The following is a 27146-nucleotide window of genomic DNA, read 5'->3' as shown; positions in this document are numbered from 1 at the left end:
AGCGATAAATAGGATGTGAAACTGCTGGGTACCTCCAAAGCCAATGCTTTGCTACAGCACCTCCTTCTCAGTCTGGAGATGCAGAGCTTTTGAGGCCCATTAATAAAAACGTGGGTGGTGTCCATTCATTCTTCAACATTCGTCATTAATCCATTAACCAAATATCCTTAGTATACTCCTGTTTTCAGCTGAAATTGTTCATAGTATCCCTTTTCACTATGAGAGGTGTCCTAGTTTGAGTGTTAAATTAAACGGTCCCTCTACATTTAGAAGGACATGTTCTGTGTGTAAGCAGAAACAGAGGCAAGTTGTGTCTCTGCCCTGACTGCAGTGGGTCCAAGATGGCAGCAGCACAAAAACAGCCTCTACTCTGTTCTTCTCCACCTTACTAGATCAAGTCTGCACAGCCACCTCTCCAGGGGCCCTACACTTTCATGTGCATGGGTAAAGGGGAAGAACGAAATTTTCCAAACACAATTTCAGTAGTAATTAGAATGTGTGGGTATGACCTTTGACCTCTGAGATTACCTTCACTGACTCTCACTACCTACTACTACATCATCCTACTACATCATCCTACTACTACTTCCTCAACTTGAATGAGTGATCCCCCCCACCCCACCTGACTTCCTGTGGAGATCTAATCCTGACAGTCACAAGCAACTTTCTCCATGTCACACTGGAAAAGCACAAGTTTTCCCTCTTACAAAACCCAGGGGATACCTGTAAAAGGGGAAGCCCCTCAAAAAGATCAAGATGATCTAATGCTTCTGAGATGTGAAGTCAACCATGCTCATTTTACAGTAGTATTCTTAGATTATTACATATAACTCCAGAGAAGAGAAAAGATAAAGTAAAATTTGGAAAACTTTCCATGGAAACATTGAAAAACTATATTGTGGAGAACCAGACAAAAATAAAGGTGTCTTGATTGATTATTTGTAGATTAGCTGTTAACTCTTCTTAAAGCATGTGTAAATTGAAGACTTTATTCTTATGATTGTATCAAGTGAACCCTAAGCTTAAAAAGGTATCAACACAAATAATCCACTTTTAAATCTTGAAAATTTACAACCTCTTTCTCAGTAGATGAACATTATATTAAGAAAAATTATTTATCATATTAATAGCAAATGTTTTCACAACTTTAAATATGTTCTGTGTAGTCTTAATTAAATTAAGATCTTCAAACACAGGCTAGTTCTTTTGATTTGAATGAAAGAAACAATCTATGGGCGATATAACAGTAATATTTTTTGGCCTTTACCACCAGGAAAACATCTGGGTTTCTGTTCTTAAAATAAACTTATTACTGGTTTTCTTATAAGGGTCAAAGAAAAATCCAGAAAACATCAGCCTAAACAGAAAAACCATCTCTCCCGACATTGCCTGGAGCAGTAACACAAGTAAGCATGCATGTGCACGTGCGTGTGTATAGTCTATGTGTGATGTTGCTGCTCTTCCTGGAATGTTTTCTCATTCCTCTCTTGCTAATACAGTTTTAATTCTTAAATATTAATGCAATCAAGGAACTAATCCCTATGGATTATACCTTAAACACAAAGGATGGCTCATAGTGATATCAAGTTGAAATCTAACACTTAGAGACTAAAGAATAATACTGTGGGCAAGTCACAAAATAGATATTGCCATAAAAATATTTAAACTAACTACCATGGCATATTACATTTATTCTTTTCTGCTATTGATAGCTATTTGTATTGGGCTTGAATAAATGACAATTCTGTACCAGTATGGTCTTAATGAAAAATTATAGATTATGATTATATCCCTTTGCCAAGTGAGGACTCATGGTTTACTTTTTATGTCTTGACATCAATAAGAAAAGAAAAAGTAGGTTTTTCAAATACAAAAGTTTATTTGAAATCTATTCTTATTAATAGCTTCTTTCTAAAGTATGAAATATATCTTTTAATTGATATTAGGATAATTTTTCATAACTTTTCCTAAACCTTACCTCAAAATGTTTTAGAACATGAGGCAGACGGGAATATGAAATAACTTTAACAAATTGCTGAATAATAGAGACTGATTGCAAAACTCCATAAGAGTTAGCACCGTACCAAGAGCCCAGGATACAATTCTGGCTCTGCCATCTAGGACAGGGGTGGACAAGCTGCTGCCCATGGACCAAATACAGCCTGGGGCTTGTTTTTGCAGGGCTCTCTACCTAGAATGGTTTTCAAAGAGTAAACAAGTCCCAAAAGAGTATACAACTAAGATAGTATACGGCCTGCAAAGAGTAAAATATTTACCATGTGACCTTTTACAGAATTTCCCCTGTCTAGAAGGTCACAATTTTGTCAGGAAAATGAGATTTGCATATGGCCAATAATTAGTGAGAAACAGAAATTATATAGAATAAACTGAAGGTAAAGTGGGAATTCAGAGAAGAGACATTAATCATTGTGGACCAAAATTACTAGGGAAATTCCTAGGTGCAGATAATCACCTCTCAAACTTTCTTGTGATCATGAATGACCTGGGGATCTTGTAACCATGCAGATTCTGATTCAGCAGGTCTGGGACAGATTCTGCATTTCTAACAAGCTCCCTGGTGATACCTCAGTTGCTCTTCCACACACTACATTTTAAATAATGAGCATTTAGAGGACAGTGAGGGTTTGGAAATGGAAAAAGTAGCAGGTAAAAGGGCCTGCCTGTTGCTGCACTTAGAAGCCATGGTAACAGGCTTAAGAAAATAGTTCAACAGCAGAATAAATGTACCTGTGTTTTCCATATGTTTCTTGCCAATGAGATGACAACCTCCAGGGCCCACTTTTCCCCAACACTGTTACCCAGATTATTGATACTAGACCAAAGCCACATTCATATGAAATATACCAATCATTTTTTCCAGCAGTCTGAAAGACAGGAAAAACCCTGTTGAAAGGAAAAATTTCTTACACTGGGAACTGAATCGACATGAGTAGAGTTAGTTTTGTAATATAGACTTTGCAATTTAACTACCTTCTTGTCTATCCTTTTACATTCAAACTGATCTAAAATGTTATTTATAACTTTAATATATTTTCAATGCTGTAATTTCATTCCTAAACAATCAAAAGCCATTTTTGGCTCTGACCAGAAGATTCTGTATAAATGACCATTCACAAAAAGAAACATTTGCATGTAGGACACTTCAAGCACCCCTAAGCATGCATTTGGCTAGGCTAACTTAAACACTATTAACAGTAGTAAAAATATTAAGAAGACTTTATTTTTACTGTGAAATAAAGAAACTTGTAATAGTCTCAGATACAGTTTAGGAGTGTTTTAAAATTATGGTGTCATAATTCAAAAAGAGTCATGTACCAAGATGTTTATTGCAGCTCTATTTATGATAGCCAGGACATGGAAGCAAACTAAGTGTCCATCAACAGATGAATGGATACAGAAGATGTGCCACATATATACAATGGAATATTACTCAGCCGTAAAAAGAAATGAAATTGAATTATTTGTAATGAGGTAGATAGACCTGGAGTCTGTCATACAGAGTGAAGTAAGTCAGAAGGAGAAAAACAAATACCGTATGCTAGCACATATATATGGAATCTAAGAAAAAAAATGTCATGAAGAGATTAGTGGTGGGATGGGAATAAAACACAGACCTACTAGAGCATGGACTTGAGGATATGGGGAGGGGGAAGGGTAAGCTGTGACAAAGTGAGAGAGTGGCAGGGACATATATACACTACCAAATGTAAATTAGATAGCTGGTGGGAAGCAGCAGCATAGCACAGGGAGATCACCTCTGTGCTTTGTGACCACCTAGAGGGGTGGGATAGGGAGGGTGGGAGGGAGGGTGATGCAAGAGGGAAGAGATATGGGAACATATGTATATGTATAACTGATTCACTTTGTTGTAAAGGAGAAACTAACACACTATTGTAAAACAGTTATACTCAAATAAAGATGTTAAAAAATAAACTAATAAAATTTTTAAAAAATAAAATTATGGTGTCAGAGTGAATGATGTGAATCCTGCTGCTTGAAGAAGAGTCAAGGGCAGTCTTTAAAATCAGGTCATCTTCCTGGTGTTCATAACCTCAGACATGTGGATGATGACTGAATTCCATTACAGCCAGGGAAAAGAAAGTTATTAACTTTGAATAAGACATTTTGGGGCTGTTCAGATTTTTTCCCCCAAGGTTTCACTTAAAGCAGTAAAGAAAAATATCTTTTAAAATTACCTCCATGACACCCACAGACATTATTCCTAGGTAGATACAGGACCAATGGGGGTTGGTGCCTGAAATGATCAGTGGGGTTGAATTCAGTTAGTGGCACTGCTAAGTGGTGCCTGTGGAAACCACGGTGTGCAAAATATATGCCCCACTCCAGAATTTGAGTAACTTGCTCTGCTTTCTCCTAACAACATCCGCAGACTGCACTACCGATCGTCATTCAGTTAGAAAGGGTCCCTTCCTCCAGTGAAGCTCCCTTTCCCAGCAACTTTCTAATTTCTCAGCCTTAGTAAGTTGCCCCAGGCTTTCTTTTTCTGTAACATTTACAGCTTGGCTTCATTTTTAAACCTGTAACCTATATATAGTGTAGGACTCTCTGAGTCCAATTCTGAGTGCAATCACTGAATTGGGAGGCTTAAAATTGATGAGAGGTTTGAAAAATAGGTAAGATGAGGAAATGCTGAAGGAAATGAGGTTACTTAAACTGGAGAAAAGAGCATGAGACATAAGAAAATCAGTGGCATGCTATAGCCAACTCATCCTAGTTATGAAATTTTTAGGAATTTTGTGAGCTGATTGTTAAACACAACCATTAATCACAGGTAAATTATATAAACATATATTACAAGCAAAAGTAATACAAAGGAGCACAGGAAATTTTGGGGGGTGATGGTTATGTTTATTATCTTGATTGTGGTGAAGATTTCAGGAAGTATGTTGAGTACTGTAGAGTGATTGCTAGAACATTGTAAATCTTATTTATTCCATTGTAAAATTTTATGTAAGATTTATCATAAGCCCATTGTTAGTAATTAAACCCTGCATTTCTCTTACGGTATCTATTCTTTCATAGAAAGTGGTAGAAATTTGGAATCTCTATTTTGGAGTGGGGAAGCATGCATTCTCCTAATCAATGAGATTTGTCACTTTATCATGTGACAGTGAAAGCTCCTGGTGACCACAGGTTCATGGTGGCACAGTTGGGAACCTCTCCAACAAACTCAATAACTCAGGGGTAGGAGTTAAGAAAGCTAAGTGGCATGACTGACCCAAAGTTTGAGGCCAGCAAGGAAAATGTACTGGCAGGTTGAGAGGTGAGGAAATTGAGGAAACATAAAACAGGTTATTCTGGAGTACAGGCTGGAAAGACAAACAAATACGGTCCATAGTTTCTAAACTTTTAGGTATTTATAAAATAGTGAGCCAAGAAAAGTTTTTAAAAAATGATTTTAAACAACAGCCAGCCCACTTTAATTTGTCTCAGGTTCAAATGAATCACTAAAATATTTTACCTCCCAACTTCATCTTTCAATGGGATTCTGTTACATTCTATTTTGAACTTTTTGAAATAATATTCCTTTAACTTATTATTTTAAAAAAACTGCTCAAATCATTTATAATTAAGCATGATTTTGCCAAAGTTCATAGCAACCTTCTTGTCCTTAAGAATGGTTTTGGTATCACGCTTTGCAAACAGCAATTAAAATAAAAGCATTCTGCAGCGGCTATTTCTCTGTTCCCAATTTGCGCCTTCTAATAAAAATTGAGAAACAATTAGACCATAACCCTTAAGCCAAAGCTTTGTTTTAGTTCAGCTTTTGTGCTTATAAGGAATACAGACTTACTGGTATTAGCTAACTCAAGGAAAGGAAGTTTACTGTAAGGGCTCTCATTGAAAAAGAAAAGGAAATGATTGGAATTACAATAGCACCTGGTCTTAGGGACCCTGGAGCTGAATGGTTGTTCAGTTTCCAGTATCTGAAATCTATAAATATTCATCCCAAGGATCCTGACGCTGCTTCTTTTGGTTTCACTATTAGAAGGTTTCCTCAGAGTTTCTGCCCCCCGCCTCCGTGTTTTCGTGCAGGACCCTCTAGCAAATTCTAACTTCAAACCTCCAAGAGGAAATATGATTGTCTCAGTGTATCTTTTTGTAACAGTCAGAGGTGGAGAGTCAACCTATGAATTGGCTCCCAAAGTCAAGAGCCGATCTCTACTCCAATCAGGGATTACCTGGGCAGCAGAGGCTCTCCATGGAGTAGCTCCCCCAGAAGAGGGATAGACATGGTAGGTGATTTTAATTACAATTGCCAGCAGCAAGGAACTACTGTATAGCACAGGGAACTATATTCAATATTTTGTGATAACCTATAATGGAAAAGAATCTAAAAACTGAAACTAACACATTGTAAATCAACTGTACTTCAATGAAAAAATTAACTAGTTAATTAATTTTTTAAAAATTGCCAGTAGGTCAGGGCTGAGGAAAAATGGGCCCAGTACTTACCCAAGTGCTTTCTGGGGTATATTTAAGAAACACAGTAACAACACTATTAAAAAAAATTCTCTAGTCATTTTGTTGTCTATTCAGATTTTGTCAATTGTATCCTGATAGATTTGGAGCTGGGGTAGGGCTCTGTACACAAAGTGTGCTACGTAATGGGACATTATGATTTTAATTATTTTTTTCTTGAAACAAAGACCTCTTACAATTGGCCATTGATCTGGAAGATAATATCATTATAATATAAGTGACAAGGCAATCACGCCACAAAAAGCTCCTTAGAAAGGCCCTCAATGTCTCATATTTTTGCTTAATAATCACTGTTAAACTTATGGATAATTTCTGCAGGTAAAACAAGTCAGAGTTTAACTCTGGTTTATTAAAAAGTTTTTAGTTGTACTAAAACTTACTTATATGTACATATTATTCAAATGCCTAGAAACGTTATTTTGGCATTTTGAATCATATTGCATTCAGATGTCTACAAGACTTATCTTTTGTTTATTAAAACATTTTATCCAGAAGTTAAGTGTCCTCTATTCATTTCAGGAGTTATATTCAGGAAGCACATTTAATTTGAACTATGTTTAGAACTGTGACAGGTTGTGTGAATTAAGTAACTTTAAAACTAAAACTTATGATAGTTTCCTACCACATAATGATTACAGATTACAGCCATCCTGGGGGTGCTAAGATAACAACACATGTCTGTTTTTTGAGCTCGAGTTGTTCTTTTTTACAAGGGTTACCTGGGCACTACAGAATTTGGACAGTTAGGGGAAATTATTCATTGCTATTTTATTTGCAATATTAATATGCTTGAAAGGATTACTACATGATTATTACTCCTATAAGCATTATTAAACTCTTCAAACTCTTTAACTATTTTCTAAGTGTGAGTTAGACGTTTTTAGGATAAATTCGGTCTTAGATAGCTATGATGCCATTTATTTAAGAAAGTGTTGTAGTAGACATTTGAGTTTTTTTATTCTGCTTCTGGAATTCTTGGTCAGTTGAGAGGTAGGAGAGATCCCAGAGAAAAATTACAGTATTCCTATTAATTTAGACAATTAGAAGCTCAAGAAGTTAATTTGAATTTTAAGAGCTGTGACCTCCCAAGCAGTCATATCCAGTTATAAATGTATAAAACCAAATAATGGTTTTAAAATATGTAGATTAAAAACAATCACACAGGAAGGAAGACAGGAAGGAAGGGGATAGGTACAACCATTAAAAGAATGACATAGGATACTACAAAACCTGGTTAGACCCAACTAGGCCCAAGGTGGCAGAAGATTTGACTTCCAGTAGACCTTGAACCTCATTGTAATACATTAGCAAAAGGACACACCCACCAGCGCCATGACAGGTGCCATGGCAGTTCCGAGGCCGACCATAAAAGGCCAAAAAGTGGGCTGTGGCCCAATTCCTGGAAGTCCCTGCTCCTTCCCCCAAATAGTTAGAATATTCCTCCCATTCATTAGCCTGTGAAATTACCTAGCCCATAAAAACTAACCACCTCCATACCTTGGGGCACTCTCACTTTCTGAAATGGTCTGCATTCTGCCTATGGAATGTGTATCTCTCTAAATAATCTTGCTTTCATTTTACTTTGGCTCTTGAATGTTTTCCTGTGCAAAGGACCCTCAGTTGGTGGCCCATCCCAGGACCTTGCTTGAGACCTGGGACATGACCTTTCTTTCCCTCCCTCTTCTCCTGCAACAATGGCAAGAGAAATATTAGTAGAAAGTCAAGTTCTGAGGAAAAAGAAAATAATTATTTGATCACGATGTTTTACATAATTGCTAGAACCACAAATTTAGGTCTAGGATTCCTGTCAGCCAAACTAAAGAATAAAAACAGAGTAAATTACAAAAAAGGAATATAAATCAGTTCTTCAGTAGAAACAAAGATCTTTCCCTACATTAAAATTTTAAAACATTTTTATTGATAAATATAACATGTATACAGGAAAGTAAACAAAATGACATGTTCAGCTCAATAAATTATCACAAACCCAGAAACTAAAACAAGACAATGAACAAAGCCAATACATCAGATACGCCCCCGCCCTCTTGGCTTCTAATCATTGCCTCTTCTCCCTTCCCCAAAGTAACCATTATCCTGACTTTTATGGTAATCACTTTCTTGATTGCTCTTTATAATTTTATCACTTAAGCTTACATCCCTATACAATATAGTTTAATTTTGCCTGTTGGAATTTATGTAAATGGAGTTATATGCTATTCTTGCAGAGGAAGGAGTAGGGAGTCTGGCTTCTTTTGCTCAAGGTTATGTTTATGAGATTTTTTTCCTTGTTGAAAGGAGCTGTAGTTTTTCATTTTCATTACTGTGCAGCATTTTGTTGAGCAAATATAGCTCAATATATTTACCAACTCTACTGCTGAAGGGTATTGGGTTGGCTTCCAGTTTAGGGTAATTTTGAATTTACCTGCTAAAAGCATTTTTATAAAATGTATCTTGATGCACAAGTCCATGAATTTCCATTGGTTATAGTTCTAGGAGTGGAACTGCTAAATCAAAACCCGTTTTCCAAATTGCTGGACCAAGTCATACCCTCACCAGCAGTTCCGTGACAGTTCCCATTGATTGGGGCCTCTGGCTCTGGGTTAGCTGTGGCTGTGGTTTCATCACTGTTTTACTTACTTGATACTCCTATTGTCAGTCTTTTTAATTTTAGCCATTGTGATGGATGTAAAAGAGTATCATATTGTGGTTTTAATTTTCATTTTCCTCATTACAAATGAGGTTGAGCAAGTTTTGAGCATACAAACTTTTCACAAGTTTGTTGATCACTTTGATTTTCTTTTGCAGAGACTGCTAAAGTATTATATCTGACCCATTTTTCTTAACAGTGGTCAATCATTTCCTTACTGATTTATATCTGTTCTTCATAATTTTATATATGGGCCCTTAATTTTGCATATTGTAAATATCTTCTCCCAGTTTGTGCCTTGCCTTTCATTCTCTTTAATGTCTTTGGACAGACAGTTCTTAAGTTATGAATTTAATGTAGTCACATTTATAATTATTTTCTTTATAGTTGGTGACTTTTTGTTCCATTTAAAATTCATTTTCTGTAATGAAGACAATTTATACCATCTTATAGAATGCTATTTTATCTTTTACAATTCAATATATAATCAATTTGCATTTGATTTGAGGATACGGTTTGAGGCAGAGATTAAGTTTCTTTTCCCATGTGTATATCAAATTGACTAAGCGCTATTTATTATCAAAAAGTCCTTTTCACACTGCTCAGGAGGGTCATCTTTGTTTTAATCGACTGTACATTTATGCAGACATCTGTATCTGAGCCATTTATACTGTTTCCTTCATCTATTTGTCTATCCTTTCACCATTGCCACACTGTCTTAATAACTGGTAGAGATCCAACTTTATTGTTTTTCAGGAGATCTTCAAGAGTTCCTTGGATATTTTTAGCCCTTTGCATTTCCATGTTCATTTTAAAATAAACTTGCCATATTACACACATAGATACACACACCCACTGCCATTTTGAATGGATTTGCATTGAATCTATAGATAAATTTGGGAAGAACATCATAACAATATTGAGTCCTGCAACCTATGAACATAGTATAATTCTCCATGTATTAGGTCTTCAATTTCTTTCAAAAATATTTCATAATTCTCTCTGTAGGGGTGTTGCAATCTGGTTAAATCTATTCCTAGTTAATTGATACCTTGTATGCTACTATAAATCTTTTTTTTTTTTTTTTTTTTTCACGGGCCCAGCTGCTCCCGGCATGTGGGATCTTCCCGGACCGGGGCACGAACCCGTGACCCCTGCATCGGCAGGCGTATTCTCAACCATTGCGCCACCAGGAAAGCCCTATAAATCATATTTTAAAAAAATTTTTAAAATACATTTATTATTAATCTATTGAAACATGATTGATCTTCGAATATTGACTTCATATCAGCAACTCTGTTGATTTATGATTTAATAACTTTTCCTACATGTTTTGATTTTCTATGCACATATCCTCCATGAAAGAAGTTTCATGCCTTCCTTCCTAATCTATACCTTCTATTTCCACTTCTTCGAAATATTAAACCCCACAAGAACCTGAATCCGAGTAAACTCAATACAAAGATGCCAATGGTTTCCTTCCACGTCTCAGGCTCTCATTCTCAGCTATGGTGGCCAGACGGCTGTCCCTTACAATCAGTTCCTATCCTGACGAATCAGAGCAGAGTAGAGCAGGTTCGCGATGCGAGCTGCCGAAGCACGCCGCTTGCACCCTGGCCGCCCCGCCCCTCGTCCGGACGCAGCCAATCAGAACCCGACTCTTACGAGCGTCCCACCGGTCAAAATGGCGGCGGCCATTGGCTTGTAGTTCCGTAGTTCCGCTGCTCTCCTCCCGTTGCAAAATGTGAAAGGAGAAGCGGCTGGTGGAGGGCGTCCTACGCAATGAGTCGGCGAAGGAAATATGGTGACAGCCCTGGCCTGAAGAACACGCCGCGCAAAGCTGCGGCGACTGAGGAATGCAGCTCGGTGGTCGAAACGGGGAAGAGGCGGCTGAGATCGGCCCGCGGTTCAGGGCCCTGTGGGGCTGGAGAGAGGCCTCCCCGGCCCCTGCCGCAGCAAGAGCAGCCTCCAGTAGCCGCTTCGTGCAGTAAAAGTAACCCCGAGGGTGAGACGTGGGCAGCGGGGCCTCCGTGGGCTTCGGCGCCGCAGCTTCAGAGGCCAGCTCGTGACCGGGAAACCCCGGGTGCAGGTGGGAGTGGAGTCTGAAGTTGTGTTTGCTTTCCCTGGGCTTTTCCCTCGTGAGTCCAAAATTAACGCGACACCACTCCCCCTGGGCTTTCATCCCCGAGTGTGAGCACTGCCCCGTTAGGCGTGACAACCCACTTGTCGCCCCTGCCACAGGAATAGATTGTGGGGTTTACCTGTTGGAGAGAGGAAGGCTAATTTGTAGGCTGCTCCTCCAGGCATCAATAGTGGCAGAGCGAGGAGAAATAATATCTTGTGCCTTCTGCTTATTCCTACGGGAATTATTTCCCCTTAAACTTCTTGCCCTGATCTGACTTAGAGAAGGGGCCGTGTGGAATATATATCTATCTCTATCTTCAAAGCCTTAGTGATGTCTCAGCTTGTTATGAATAAACCGGAAGTTCCTTTGTATAATATCCCTCATAGTAGGAAACCAAGGGCCCCTGAGTATTTCATTCTGATCACTTTTTGGTGTTCAATTTTTTCGAATAAATCCTGGTAGGAATTGAAACTCATATAAGAGCTCTTTCCTAGAGCATGTTCTTAAAATACAGCTTTTTTTTACCTTGTTTTTAGTTTGACAAAGCAATTGCAGAATAAACAAAAACAAAAAGTGATACTAGACAAAACCAAGAAATGGCTCACTAAAGCTTTTTGAAGTAATTAGTGTAAGTTGGATAGAGTTGGCAAAAGGAAGCTAAGCTTAGATTTTTTCTGAAGTTTCTATTGAAATGCTTTTGGTTTTTGAAATGTATCTGAAAATTACAGGTGCTTCCCCAAATCTCCTAGTTCCAGGGGTAATGAATGGAATGACTAGGTTATACAGTATTGTACATTTATAGAGCTATTAGATTGTCTTAAAGTTCTTGCTGTTTACAATGTCAAGCTTATGAAGTATTACAGGGATTTTATGTGAAACATTTCAGTTGTGGCTAAAGTAATATCATCTCTGGGAAAGAAATTTATAATTAGACTATAAAAAAATTTAGTCTAAGCTGGTATTTAACATTGGGGTATTATGAAGTAAAGTAATGCTGTAAAATGCAACCATTGTTATATTAATCTTATTTTATGCAGAAATGTATGAAACACCAAAGAGAATGCTGCAAATGGATTTATTGTCATCTGCCTTCAGTTCTCCTAATGATCCAGATGGACAGAATGATATCTTTTGGGATCAGAATTCTCCAATGACGAAACAGTTAGGTAATTTGTTAAAACATTTTTATCTGGGTGAATATTTGATTAATGATTGGGATTTAATTGTAGAATTTCAGTCGGGTATCCACATCAGGAACTTTTATACAGCAAATGTTTTTCGAGAATATTAAGTGATCATGTTGCTGTGATATGCGTGTAATGTCAGAATGCGTAGTGATCTAAGGCGTGCTAATTAAAATTGTGTTCTAAGACATGACCGCTATTTTTAAAAATTAGTTTTTTGTTTTTAATTTATAGAAATGTCTTTGTTTCTTTAGGTAAAGGAAGAAAAAAGCAGATTTACACCACAGATAATGATGAAATCTCGCATATTGTTAATCGCATTGCTCCTCAGGTAAATATCAGTATTTTATATTTTATTTTAAAACAGTGAAAATATGCCACTAAGGTTTTTTTTATAGTTCATTTATGTGAAAAATATTTCATCTTATTCAATTCTCTTTTTTAAAAATAGAGCAGCAAAGATTATTTTTACCTTTTCTACCACTGAAATGCATATTTTGAAAAAAGGACCATAATTAAAAATTGGTAATATATATTTTCCTAAGCATATATATATACTTTTTTAGAATGATGGTTTTTAACTAGAGCTTTGTTTTTATTTTGTTTTTAATGTTATTTAACAACATATGGTGTCATTTTTCAAGTTACTAAAAGAGTAGAATCAGACAATAAAAGTGTAAACTTCTAAGTTCTTGGTGATGGGTATTTTTTTTTCCTGTCTATAGCACACCTTTTCCTCATTGAAACTGCTTTTCTTGATACTTGTTGGCTTATAATAACATCAAGAAACATAAAAATGGAAAACAACATTGGATTTGGAGTTAGTTCTCAGTCTGCCTCCTACGCTGGATGACCCTAAGCAAGTGCCTTAAACTCTCAGAACTTTAGTTCATTCAGCCATTAAAATAGAATTATTACTTGTATTGCTCTCTTTCTTGGATTATTATGATGACTGAATTGGATAAAAATTCTTTGTAAACTACAGAGCACTACAAATGCTAGGTTAAAGTTAATTATGATAGTTAAATTATTTGCTATAACAGAACTGTATTCAAAAATGTCTTCTTTATTTCAGCCCTTGTAATGCTTGAGTATAAGAGAAGGATAAGTTTAGGTCAGCCTCTGTTCTGGACCTCTTTCCTTTCTCTTTTTCTTATTTGGCAACATTTAAATCCAGGAAACACCCAATTTTTGCTTAGTATCTTCTCCATAGGAAGTTCAGTATTTTTCCTTGAAATGCCCTTGGATAGTGACTATATGTTGACCATAAACAATAGATGACACTGGCCCAAACTGTGGTTGCAAGGATCACCATCATCCAGGTGGAGGACAGGAAATAAAGTTTTTCTTAGCAACTGTAAAACATCCAGAATTACAACTAACACAGTCAGAACAACTCTGTTGCTACTAGCTCTGCATTCCATGTTTGGCATGTCATAGAAATGCATTTTACATACAGTTCATTAGTTAAATAGCCTTTATACCATATACTATTTGCTTCATAAGCTAACAATAGATCTTCATTAATTGTGGGTTTCACATGAAAGAAGCATAATAAAACGTGTTTGGGTTGGCCAGTATCAATAGTGATAAAAAGATAGTTGAGTAAATTATTGGACTCTTTACCTAAGTGGGCTGGAAGTAATAGCTCACATAAAGAAATGGCAACAGTGTGCAAGTGGTAACTTGTGTATAAGAAAAAGTACAGTGAAATTAGTTGCTTTAAAATACTACCATTTTCAACTGAGCACTTTTAAAGCACATAAATTTTTGGTAAAATTAAGGTCTTTTTAAGAACTTGTCATTTTCTCAGAGTGACATATTCATGTTGTTTATTTTTAGGTGAGTTATCCTCCTCAAATTATTATTTAAGTCATCTTAATAGTTCCAGAGATGACATTTTTTTAAATTTGCACTTTTAATTGGTCAGTCATTTTGCTTGCTTCAGGGATACGTTTTGTACAATGTTGTTTTTTGAAGATGGTGTATATTTTTCCATCATTTTTACAACTCTGCACAGTATACTCTAGGATATGTGCTTAGATACCTTTTACAGCACCTGGATTGTAACTATTGTAATTATGTAATTATTTATGAGGAAATTTTAAGAATATAACATTTACAAATACTATAAAAAATACTTTAAAAAATACATAGTACCCATGTATATATATAAATAGATGTATAAAGTTATCGTACTTTTATATTCTAAAAATATAAAATATATTCTAAAAATGGAATGAATTTAAAATTGCTTGGTAAATGGACCAAAAAAAGTCCATAATTGAATCATTGAGAATGTTATTTGTTCCTAAATTCAAGATTGTTGAAACAAAAAGGAAAATATATATTGTGTCTAAAATCAAAATTATTGCTTTTCTTGGGTATTTTGCAAAGCTAAAATCTACTAGGTTCAACTGGACAACTAAGAAAACTGCTTGTTGATTGAAGATTTTGAAATACCAAGTTGTAGGTATCTTTTCACCTAACTTTCTAGTGAATAAACATGAACTGACATCTTTATGCTCAGCATTTTGCTAGATGCGGATCAGGAATAGTCCTTGCCTTCAAGTAATCTATAATCTAGTGATAGGATTATTTTAATTTGTGTGATAGTTGCTTGTTTATGCTTATCCTAGGTACTATAAAAATAGAGTAGAAAATGATTAATTTATTGGTTTGGTTTGTAACTAATACACAAATTTATTCTCTAATTTTATGCATGATCAAGTGACTGAAGGGTATAGCAGAAAGATCCAGGACGAAAATGGCTTTTTTCTCGCCTTAATACTGGTTAAACTTTTTTACCTGCTTTCTCTGCTTACTTTTTGTTCTTGTCCCTCATTGATAGCATCAGTTCTAACCTTGCACTTATCTCTAACTTGGTCCTGATTTAATTCTAAGTTGTCTTAATTGTACCTAAGTGTTGTCATTTAAGGTCAACATGTTGTCTTAATTGTACCTAAGTGTTGTCATTTAAGGTCAACATGGATTGTCTCAGCTTTAGATAAGCGTTATAATGGGGATAGGGAAAATTTGGAGAATCAGGTGATACAGAAAAAACTCCATATGTATCCCTCTTTATTCATAATACTAATGATTCCTGCTACATGGTTTATTTCTGATACTAATGTTTATTTTATGAATATGTTATGACAACTGAAATAAGTTGTTCAGTTTTCTTTTGATTAAAAATGTGCTTTTACTATTGAATATGCATTCCCTAATTAATTAAATTCTTAAAAACACAATTTTTTTGAAAATAAGGAATTCCCAATTCTGAGTGTTTTCATTCCCAGAAACATAAATAGATCACTTCTTGCAGCTTGTTAGTGCTGTCCTCCATCTTCTCATTGCTTTGGGGTTGTTTAGTAGCCATCACCTTACCAGAAATTATTGCTTTAAAAAAATAATTCAGCATAATTAAAGTGGATTTTTGTTTGGTTGGTTTTGGTACTTTTACACCTCTTATTTTCCCCTTCTGCCAAAGGATGAGAAACCAACAACAGACTCCATGCTAGGCATGTGGATAGGTGCAACTGCTATTCCTTGCACTCCTAGTGTAGCAAAAGGAAAATCAAGAGCAAAACTCAGCTGCACAAAGTAAGTTCAAACTTTGCAGTTTTTCTAACATTCAGTGAAGTAAATATTTTTAATATTCTGTTTTGGTTTTGTGAATATGTCAAAATGGTTATAAATTATTTTCTTTAATTTTGACATGTAAAATTTTGACTTAATATAATTATAATATCAGTATGTGTTAAAACTTTTGAGTTTTAACATTAAAATATGTTAAGTAACAACTGAATCTTTATGACTCTTAGAACTTAGTTGTAATTTTTAAAATATTTGTTTAATAGGTTAAAATCACAAAATCAGGAGGAGGAACTTATGAAATTGGCTAAGCAATTTGATAAAAATATGGAAGAGCTAGATGTGATTCAAGAGCAAAACAAGAGAAATCATGATCTTATCCAGATGATTTCAGAAGCAGAGACTTTAAATAATTACAGAGATAATGTACAGATGCAGTTACTACATGATATAGTTCCTGAAATAGATAATGCTATGATAAAGAAGCCAGTGAAAGAAAACAGGATATTTGTGGTAAATGATCAAAATAGCAGTCAGAAGCCATTTGACCAAAATGCTGAAGCAGCCTTTATCGCCATTTTTGATGGTTCTACTCAGAAATGTAGTGGACAGTTAAGCCAAGATCTGTCAGATGCTTTCTTGAACACCAGTAATACTACCTTTGGAAAGAGAAACACTTTGAAAGAGGAGAACATCATTACTAATGAAACTCTGGTCACTGAAAAACTACAAAATAAAACCCAAGGATCACTTTCTCGTCAAGTAGATAATCCTGGAATGACAAAATCATATGTGACTTCCTGTACTAAGGAACCAGGAGCTTTTAATAAGCACATTGATACATTTACTGCCAGTGATTTTGAGGATGATTGGGAAAAATTACTAAGTAATGAACCTTTTGTTATGCAAAATATTGAAATGTCTGAACTTTTCCCTGCCCCTGAAACAGCCCAGATTACTGATCAAAAGGAAATTTGTACCTTTAACAGTAAAAATGGTAAAAGTAAGTCAGGAATGAATACAAGTCTAGATACCAGGTTAAGAGATTCAAAAATTTTACAAGATCTTCCTTCAAAGACATGGAACAGTGAATTAACAGATGCTGCAAAATACAGATTTTCATCAAAGCCGAATGATAAACCAAATAAATCATCATCCACTGGAAATAAAATGAAATTGGAGAAATCTTTTAATACAATTATTGTTCAAGACAAAATTCAAGGCTGTGCAGTTGCATCTAATCTGGCAAAAGTAAGTGAAGATACTCATATTAAATTTACTTCTAATGTAAATGCTTCTGAAAAAAAGTCTACCTTGAACCCAGGATGTTCTAATGAACAAAAATGTAAGTCCATTTTTAATCAGTCTTTGAAGGCACCTACTAATGTCGAGCCTTTAGGCTCTGCAACTTTGGGCAATAAAACCAGTGTTTGTAACCCAAATCTGACTAATGCATCAAAGCTTGGTTCTTTCTTTGATGATTGGAATGATACATCATTTACCAATGAAATTGTTAAAGCCTGTCATCACTTAGAGAATACCTGGGAAGCAGATGATGTAGATGATGATTTATTATACCAAGCATGTGATGATATTGAAAGACTAACTCAGGAACAAGACATTAGAGTGGACAGCAAGACATCAGAAAGTGTACTTGGGATCAATAATAGTTTTAAACATGGAGCCAAAAATATGTTTACTACACCTAAACAAGGAAGTCAGTTGCTGCAATCAAAGCACTTGAATCTGAACAGCGTTTCAGTGCGAACATCTTCATTGACAGATAGCTTACAAATAAATAAATCAATGAAGATGGAGAAAAGGGAAACTTATGGAAATTCTCCAGGGTTTTTAGGTGCCACAACAAATTTGACTCTATATTCTAAGAACTCAAGTTGTCAGATCAATGATCTGCATGTCTCTTGGAATAACACTGATGTTCCAAAACAAGTGAATAGTTCCAAATCGGTTCTTACAGGAAGTTCAAGTTTGAATGTGAGTTCAGATCATATGAGTACAGAATTTGCTGCTAATAAGAAGAAATTGAGTACTCCACATCTATCACATAGCACTGTAACGGATGAAGCTCAGAGTGACCTTAACAGAACAGTGAGATTTTCTAAGTACATGTTTACAAAGATGAAAAATTCTCAAATTCTTTCTCAGTTTAATAACAATTGTATAACAGGAAGTATTTCTGGTACCAGAATCACACAGGGTTTGCAGAAAAATAAAACTGTCAACCCATTATGTGGGAAGGCTGTTCAACAGCAGTCTTTGGTGAAATTTTCTGAACCTTTGAAACAAACTTCAAAAGGTATGTATGAAATAATTTTCTTTGAAAAGTAACCAAACTAGTTATTTGTTTTATTGAATTTGCATAACATACAAGTTAAAAACTATGATGTTTAACTAGAAGTCTTAAAGTGATTCTTAAAAATAATGATGCTGGAATATACAAACACTGGGTGATTTATGTTTTTAAAAGACTGCACTGAATTCTTTGCCAACATTTAGTACAGTGACTAGTGTATAGTAGGCACTCGATAAGTACGTGTTGAATGTTTTCTGAATTATTTCCTGGAAAATTTTACTTATAGATTCATGTATTGCTGTGTGAAGATTGCTTGTGTTCACTAAATATCTCATTGTTTTAAAATTTGCATAATATTACTCCTATGTTTAGCAGAATATTGAGGTGAACAGTATTTGAAGATTTAGAGCATTCAATTAAATGCCTTTGCTAGAATACCATCTGATATAAAACTGTTAGATATGATGGTTAGAATTTTTATTTACTTACTCAGTGCATCCTGTGATCTTTGACTCTTTCCAGTTCTTCTTTTCCCCAGTTCTCCTTCTATCAAGTTCCATTGTTTCTACCTCAAAAAATATATCTGAAAACTGTCCATTTTTCTCACTGTCTCCTGCTACCACCCTTATGCAAGCCAACGTTTCCTGACTGGACTACTGCAGTTCTTTTACCTGTTCCCTGTCAATTCTAGTCTCCAAACAGCAGGATCATCTTTTAAAACAAGATAAAAAATAAAAACAAATATGGCATTTCTCTGCTTAAAGACAACCTTCAGCCACTGTCCATCATATTTCAAATAAATCCAGACTTTACCCTGTGATCTACAAGGCCCTGGATTATCTCTCCATAACCTTCCTGTCCTCTTTTTTTGCCTTACCTATTAGGCTTCAGCTGTGCCATCTGTAATTCAGTTCCTCAAACAGAATAGGTTCTTTACTAGTTCAGGAGCTTTGACTGCTAGTCTCAGCTAACACTACTTCCCAGCATGTGACCCCCACCCCTACTTTGGCTGGCGCTTAAAAAAAAAAAAAAAAATTATTTATTTGTAGCTGCGTTGGGTCTTCATTGTTGCACATGGTCTTTCTCCAGTTGTGGCGAGCAGGGGCTACTTTTTGTTGCAGAGCATGGGCTTCTCATTGTGGTGGCTTCTCTTGTTGCAGAGCATGGGCTCTAGGCACGTGAGTTTCGGTAGTTGTGGTGTGTGGGCTCAGTAGTTGTGGCTTGCGGGCTCTAGAGTGCAGGTTCAGTAGTTGTGGTGCGTGGGCTTAGTTGCTCCGTGGCATGTGGGATCTTACCGGACCAGGGCTTGAACCCGTGTCCCCTGCATTGGCAGGTGGATTCTTAACCACTGCGCCACCAGAGAAGACCAGTTGGTGCTTTTTTATCCTTAGGTCTCAGTTTCAGTATTGATATTACTATCTCACAGATGCCTTTCTTCAACAGTTTATAAATCCTTTCCTTGTTATTTCAGTCATCTCTCTTATTTCCTTCATTTCTTTTATCACAGTTTGCAATCAAATATTGATAACTGTCTGTCTCATCAGTGAATACCTAGGCCTACCACAGCAGCTGCCAGTTAGATGTTTAGTAAATATTTGAATGAACATCATGCAGTATAATATGAAAAGTCTGTCATTCACTGATACTGTAGTACTTTTTAAAAGGGAATATTTCTGGCATAAGTACATGTGCTTCTTAATGCCCAGGGCTCTTCACCAGAAACCTAGTGCCCCCACATGCATACGCCAAATCTGTTGGCTCTTTTCTGTTTATCCTTTAAAACGCAGTGTGTTTCTAACCACGCAGATTGATTAAGGTTTGCTTTCTCTGGGTTTCTCCAATACCCAGTGCTAACTTCTTTTACAGCATTTACTATGCTAGCTTGTAATTATAGATTTCCTTAATCAGTCCTCCCTCACTTGGGGCTAAACATTAGGATTCTTACCTATTATGTAGATCAATGCTTCTATGGTAAGGGAGTTTTTAGTTTCTTTTAACATGATTGTTTTCTGTTTAGATGATACTTTTGTTGGCATTATTGCTACAACTTTCCTATTTAAGTGATTCTTCCCTTTAAAAAACTTGTAACAGTAATATGTAGTTTTATAAAAATAAAACAGTATAGATTAATTTGAAATAAAAAGGTAAGTCCTCTATTTCTCCTTTCCTCCAACCATTCCTCAGGGAAATTATATAGTATACACTGTCTGGCAACTTGGACTTGCTTTCACTTAATACATCGTAACTGTCTTTTCCTGTTAGTACATATAGATTTGCTTTAGTCCTTTGAGTGACTACATAGTATGTTATTATATGGATGTACCATAATTTATTTAACTGTTTCTCAGTTGATGGCAGTTTAGTTTGATTGCAGTTTTTTGCATTATAAACAACAGTACGGTCCTCCAGTGAATATTCTTTTACATAAATTTACGCACACTTGTGTGATTGTATAATTACTGAAAATTTATGTAAGGTTAAGAATCTTTTAAATTTTGATGGATATCTCCAAATCGTCCCCCCAATCGCATCAATTTATATTCTTATCAACGCTGACAATGAATACTTCTCTACATTGTCACCCAAACTAGATATTTTAAAGCTTTAAAATTTTTGTCAATCTATAATAGTTTTAAACATTTAAGTTTATGTTTAAATAAGTGTAATTAATTGAAGCATGCATCCAACATGAATTTATTTACTTATAGTTGGTAATTCCATTAAAAACTAAATCTCTGGAATATTTGAGTTTTTCCAAAACTCCTGTCTCCTGTCTTATCTGCATTTTTTTTATGGATGGATAATCTTCCTTTCAGTTTACTTTATAATTTTTCTGTTAAGTTTATTGATAATGCCTAATATTCTAATTAGTATTAACATTGTTGATATTTTCTGTTGTTTCTATTTCCTCTTACTTTGGTATAGCAAGCTGCTCTCCAGGAAATATCTTTGAAACAAAACCCTTCTAACTACCTCATTGCTTTAAGCCAGGTTTGGCTAACTGGCCTGTCCAAATCCAGCCTGTATAGCCTGTTTTTGTACAGCCAGCATACTAAGATGAGTTTCACATTTTATTTATTTATTTATTTATGGCCACATTGGTTCTTCATTGCTGTGAGTGAGCTTTCTCTAGTTGCGGCGAGCAGGGGCTACTCTAAGTTGCGGTGCGCGGGCTTCTCATTGCGGTTGGCCTCTTATTGCAGAGCACGGGCTCTAGGCGTGCGGGCTTCAGTAGTTGCAGGACACAGGCTCAGTAGTTGCGGTGCACGGGCTCTAGGGCGTGTGGGCTCAGTAGTTGGGGCTCGCAGGCTCTAGAGCGTAGGCTCAGTAGTTGTGGCACGTGGACTTAGTTGCTCTGCAGCATGTGGGATCTTCCTGGACCAGGAATCGAACCCATGTCCATTGCATTGGCAAGCGGATTCTTAACCACTGCACCACCAGGGAAGTCCCACTTTCACATTTTAAGTGGTTGAAAAAAATCAAAAGCAGAATAATACTTCATGACTTTTGAAAATTATATGGAATTCATACTTCATTGTCCATAAACAAACTTTTATTTGAACACAGCCACATCATTTACTTATATGTATCGTCCATTGCTGTTTTCATGCTGCAAGGACAGAACTGAACAGTTGAAACAAGAAATCACATGCCTCTTAAAGGTTAACATACTTTCTGGCCTTTTACAGAAGAAAAAAGTTTCCTGACCCCTGCTTTGGGATTAAGATGAAAAAGAGCCACTCTTGCTTTGTACCTCGCAATGGTTTGAGACCTTGCTATGTATTTTTATTGCAGATTGTGTTAAAGGAAGTGCTTATGGGAGAAATGAATGACTCTCTTAAAATCAAATTTGCCTAGTGAGACTTTATTAATATCACAAAACCAGCTGTAAGGCCAGTTTTAGGGAGCTATGTTCTTTTCTGCCATCATGGATTATTAACCTATTTTCCTTCCAAATTTATGGTCAACTGAATGTAAATTGTGTGTGTGTATTCTGAGTTTCTTGTGTTTCTCAGCTTTCAGACTAAAATAATAGATAAATAAGTCAAGCTAATTTTAAAGTATATTTTAGTATTATTCTCTAAGAAAAAATAGCTACAGTCTGTGAGATAATTGATTTAGAAAATAAAAGGCAACAGAATCATCCAGGGAGTTTGAGATATATGTCTCTTACCCTGAACACCTTCTCTCATTTCTGATTATACTGAGGAAGGAAGGGGAGACAGATGGTATATTTTGAGTAAATATCTCCCTTAGTTAACAAGAGAAATGTCATAACAACTAAATTCTGAACCTCTGTCTAGATGTCAGTGTGAGTAATATTTCTTTGCTGACAGTGCTGCAAATTCTTATTTACTTCTCTGAAAGGTAGATTTTACAACATAAACAGTTTTACCAATACACGGTCACTTAAATATGTATTAGGATGATGGGCTTGGATTTTTTTTTTAACGTCTTTATTGGAGTATAATTGCTTTACAATGGTGTGTTAGTTTCTGCTTTACAACAGAGTGAATCAGTTATACATATACATATGTTCCCATATCTCTTCCCTCTTGTGTCTCCCTCCCACCCTCCCTATCCCACCCCTCTAGGTGGTCACAAAGCACCGAGCTGATCTCCCTTGTGCTATGCGGCTGCTTCCCACTAGCTATCCACCCTACGTTTGGTAGTGTATATATGTCCATGCCACTCTCACTTCGTCACAGCTTACCCTTCCCCAATGGGCTTGATTTTAAAACATTATTTAAATGAGAAAATAGATTTGCTAATTTTAAAGTTTGATTTTTATAGCATTACATAGATAATCTAATATTTTAGCCCAGAGTGACTTAACTGTGGAATTTATTTTATTAGAACTCAGAATTTTGGTAGAGGCAGAATTGGATGTGTTATTAAAATAGAACTTTCTCATTTTCATTTATCTAAGTTAAAACATTATTTTATAGTAGGCTTATCTGAAGTGTACACTAAAGTGTTGCATAAGGATATATCAGGATGCTTCATATTTTATATATTAAAAGATATTCATATTGAAAATTTTATTCAGATATCCTGCTTCTTGAAATAGTTTTCCAATGTTTGTAGAAAATATATCTTCCGAATAAAAATATAATATCTGACAGTTACATGTTTATTAACATGATAGATTTCACTCTATTACTCCAAAATATTTTTCCTGGATAGCTGAAATGAAAATCTTGGAGTTCTATAGAGGAAAAAAAGTAGGAGTAGGAATATTAACCTAGGATATCTTATATTAAAAATATACTCTTTGAGGTTTTGGTATCTAACTTAATCCATTACATTTTGACTACTTTTCTATTACGATTTATGTAACATTTAAAATTCCAATTTGTTTTTAAAATATATTCATTTATTGGTTATATAAATTAGATGTCATTGTTCACAAAAATCATTTGCTGGGTAGTCAAAATGTACAGGTTTTAATCAAATGGATTTTATCTCACTGTGAAAAGAGTGCATCAAACAGATTGATCAGTGCTTGATTTTATTTTGGCCTAGAGCCTTGTACTGTACTGTATCTGTACTTGTAGTCTTATGTTTAGTAAAGTATAGTTTAATAACGAAACCAATGTAGCAAATCTGGGTAATAAAAAAGTAAAAATTAAAACTTAATCAGAACGACTATATAGTCTGTAAAGCTAATATCTATATTTGGTTTCGCTTTTAGAGGAAGAAGAGAAAAATAGAAAGTATTCTCCTGAAGAAATTCAGAGAAAAAGACAAGAAGCGCTGGTTCGAAGAATGGCCAAAGCACAGGCATCATCTGTAAAGAAAGACAGCTCCCACTTAACTTGATTTCTTTAATGAAATATTACTTGGGAGGTAACAAAGACAGTTGATAACTATCTATGATAGGAAATATTTTTTCTTGATTTCTCTATGAGAAATTTAATGCTGAGTTATAAAGCATGGACTTCTACTTTATTTAATAAATCAGTGTTTACAATGGTCAGTGAAACCTTTCCTTGGAGATGTATGTGAAAGTAATTGCATGTAAGTTTTGGAAATTCAGGAAAGTTAGCAATTATGTAGTAGAATCATACAGAGGAAAGTAGTTTTATTTTTAAATACTGTGATTGCAGAGGATCATCAAAAAATAGATAATCCACTTAATTTTTATTGTAATAAGTCTTTTCCTAATACAAAGCTTCAATTTACTAATAGAGACTGTATTTCGTTATAGCTTTATTTTCAATAACTTCCTTAAGGTTTTTATACATTTCTGAATTTTAATTAATACTTCCATATTCTTAGGAACATGATTGGTAGGAAATAAAGGACTTCATAAAAAAATTACTATTTTCAATTCCTAGTTTGTAATAGATGTGAATTTAAAGTTTTCTAAAATGTAATACATTTTGGAAACTTCTTACCATTTTTAGGGAAAATGCTCATTTAAGTTTAGTTTTGAAAGAAGAATGTGGATTAGCTATATAAGTAATGTACCATCAGTAACATTCAGAACTGTCAGAAACTTTAGATACCATCTGGTCCAGCTTCTTCACTGTATAGGTGAGAAATGAATACTGTTGTTCCAAACGTCAGAAGGCAAGTTGGAGCTGTGCTAGGATTAGAATGATTTCTTTCATTCTAGTGGATACCTAGGCAAATGGTACCATTTGCTTCAGAGTATTAATTAGAACATAAAATAACTGGTTTGTGGCTGTATTAATTATTTTATAGTATAAAACCTAAAAAAAGTAACTAAAATACATTAAGCGACTGATAGTAATGCTTATTGTTTCTTGTATTAAAGAATTAACCATTCCAGGATATAAAAAATGAGAATCTTTTTTCAGTTTTCCTATAACTGTGTATTTTCCCTTGATTAATTTACTGACTTTGCTAATTTGTTCTTCTCTGTTATTCTCTTTAATTTTTGCTTGTTTGGAATTTGTGAAGCCAGAAGTAAAAATCTTAGCTGAGGGCATAAGGACGGTAAGAAAGCTTTATTTATCCCAAATGGCTTTAGGAAACCTGACGAAAGTTATGAATGTGAAACACCTATGAGGGTGTTCACCACTATTCAGGTATCTTAGAGGTATGATAATATCAAAGTAATTAAATGCATTTTAAGGTATTGCTCTATAGAGATACATAATTTTGAAAATTGTATTTTCATATATACAGTGGAGTAACACTTTCTAGGTAATGTTTATTATTTGCCTAAGAATATATAAAAAAGTAAGTAAATATAGGTAGTTTTTCTATGTAAGAAAATGAAGAGCTGAGAATCTTTATCTTTTTCTAAAATGGCTTCACTTTGTTCTTACTACTCTTTGGATATCTCTACTTTTGCTTAAGCTCCCCCCTGCCTACCACTTGATTTCTCTAGAATGCCTTTAGCCTATTCTGTCCAATCATTAAGACTCAGCCCAATAAATTTCAGTTGCTTTGACAATTGTACCCGACCATCCTTACTGGAATTGATTTCTTTTCTCTTATCATTGTGGTACTTATTTCTTATATCTTTTGTTGGACAATTCTATAATGCCTTATATGTTATTCAGTTGTATATGTATTCTAATATTTGTAAAAGTTCTTTGTTTGAATCTCTTGCATAATTTTGTCATATTCTCAGTACAGCCTATACTACTATTTACTTAACAGTTTTCTTTAAAGTGACCCCTTTTCTCTTTAAAGGCTGACTTATAGTACTTAGGGATGGGGATGGAAGAGTGGCCCTGCAAATCTGAGCCTGAACATGCTCTTCACAGTTGCCTTTTCTATTCTGATTCCTCCTCTTCTTTTTTTTTTAATATTCTCAGAATTTATTCATAACAAAGTATGTACTTTTTGACCAACATTGGTGGGTTGATTTTAATTGACACCTAGGACAAGTTGTTCTAATTGAGAATTCCCACAGCAGGGACAGTGAGCTAGCATTTGTTCGGGAAGGCCTTACTCTGATTGTTCATCTATAATATCTCTGATCAACACTTGAGTCTTTGCTAATTTGTATAATGAACATTTAAAATGTCTTTTCAGTTGCAAAATTAGTGCTTGTTATTAGCTTGTGAATGTTAAAAATGGGCTTTCAATGGTCAGATTACTAAGGTTCAGGATATATACACCGACTGAACTATTTAGGGAAGTCCCTGCACTGGCATGGATTAAACTGCAGCCAGCCTATCCTGAGGGATGGCTCAGACAGACATGTATTTGCACCTCTGTATCATAGAGAGTACATATCCTTAATGTCATTAGATAATGCCAAGCTGTTTCCTATAAATGTGCGCCTTTTACAGTTCCATCACACTTTAAAGTGCTTGACAATCTGTTGGGTGTGTACTAACATCTTATTGTGGTTTTAATTGGCAATTTCCCTACTACTAGTAAAATAGAGCCCTTTTTCATATGTTTATATACCATCTGAATTTCCTCAATTATGAGTTGCTTGTATAGACCCTTTTCTGTTGGGTTGCCTGTTTGTGTTTTCTTTTTTTCACACACACACACTGTATTTTATTTTTAAAAGAGATAAATAAACTGACACCAAGCATTGTAAATGGATGACCACAACAAAAACAACAATGATTGCAATTACCAAACACTAAACACACTCATACTATGTCATAATATTGACATTCAGTCCACTAATCCTCCACTGTAACAGCTCCTTTACTTTGCAGTGAAAATTGATTTGTATATTTTTTACCTCTGAGTCCTTGTGGAATTTTTTTTTTTTATTCAAACAGAAAGTCACAAAAATTACAGTCATACTCATCA

General features: G+C 35.2%; 1 protein-coding gene across 4 annotated transcripts; it reads left to right on the top strand.

Annotated features, from left to right (window-relative positions):
• The first annotated feature begins 10829 nt into the window (after window positions 1-10829).
• Window positions 10830-25827, top strand: ETAA1 (ETAA1 activator of ATR kinase). Of its 4 annotated transcripts, XR_009338139.2 has the most exons (7): window positions 10831-11261; window positions 12335-12463; window positions 12736-12812; window positions 15972-16084; window positions 16342-18392; window positions 22985-23058; window positions 24085-24146. XR_009338139.2 is itself a non-coding variant. In XM_059078994.2 (6 exons), the coding sequence occupies exons 1-6, from the start codon at window positions 10955-10957 to the stop codon at window positions 24210-24212; spliced, it is 2805 nt and encodes a 934-aa protein (XP_058934977.1). In that variant the 5' UTR covers window positions 10830-10954; the 3' UTR covers window positions 24213-25827. The 4 variants fall into 4 exon arrangements, 3 of the variants coding, with proteins under 3 accessions (XP_058934977.1, XP_058934980.1, XP_066863597.1); XM_059078994.2 differs by lacking the exon at window positions 22985-23058 and having other exon boundaries at window positions 10830-11261; window positions 24085-25827; XM_059078997.2 differs by lacking the exon at window positions 22985-23058 and having other exon boundaries at window positions 10842-11177; window positions 24085-25826.
• The last annotated feature ends 1319 nt before the right edge of the window (window positions 25828-27146 follow it).

The sequence above is a fragment of the Kogia breviceps genome, chromosome 11 (genome assembly GCF_026419965.1).
Source record: "Kogia breviceps isolate mKogBre1 chromosome 11, mKogBre1 haplotype 1, whole genome shotgun sequence".
NCBI lineage: Eukaryota > Metazoa > Chordata > Mammalia > Artiodactyla > Physeteridae > Kogia > Kogia breviceps.
The sequence above is the reverse complement of the archived record's forward strand: the minus strand, read 5'-3'. Positions and strand labels throughout refer to the sequence as shown.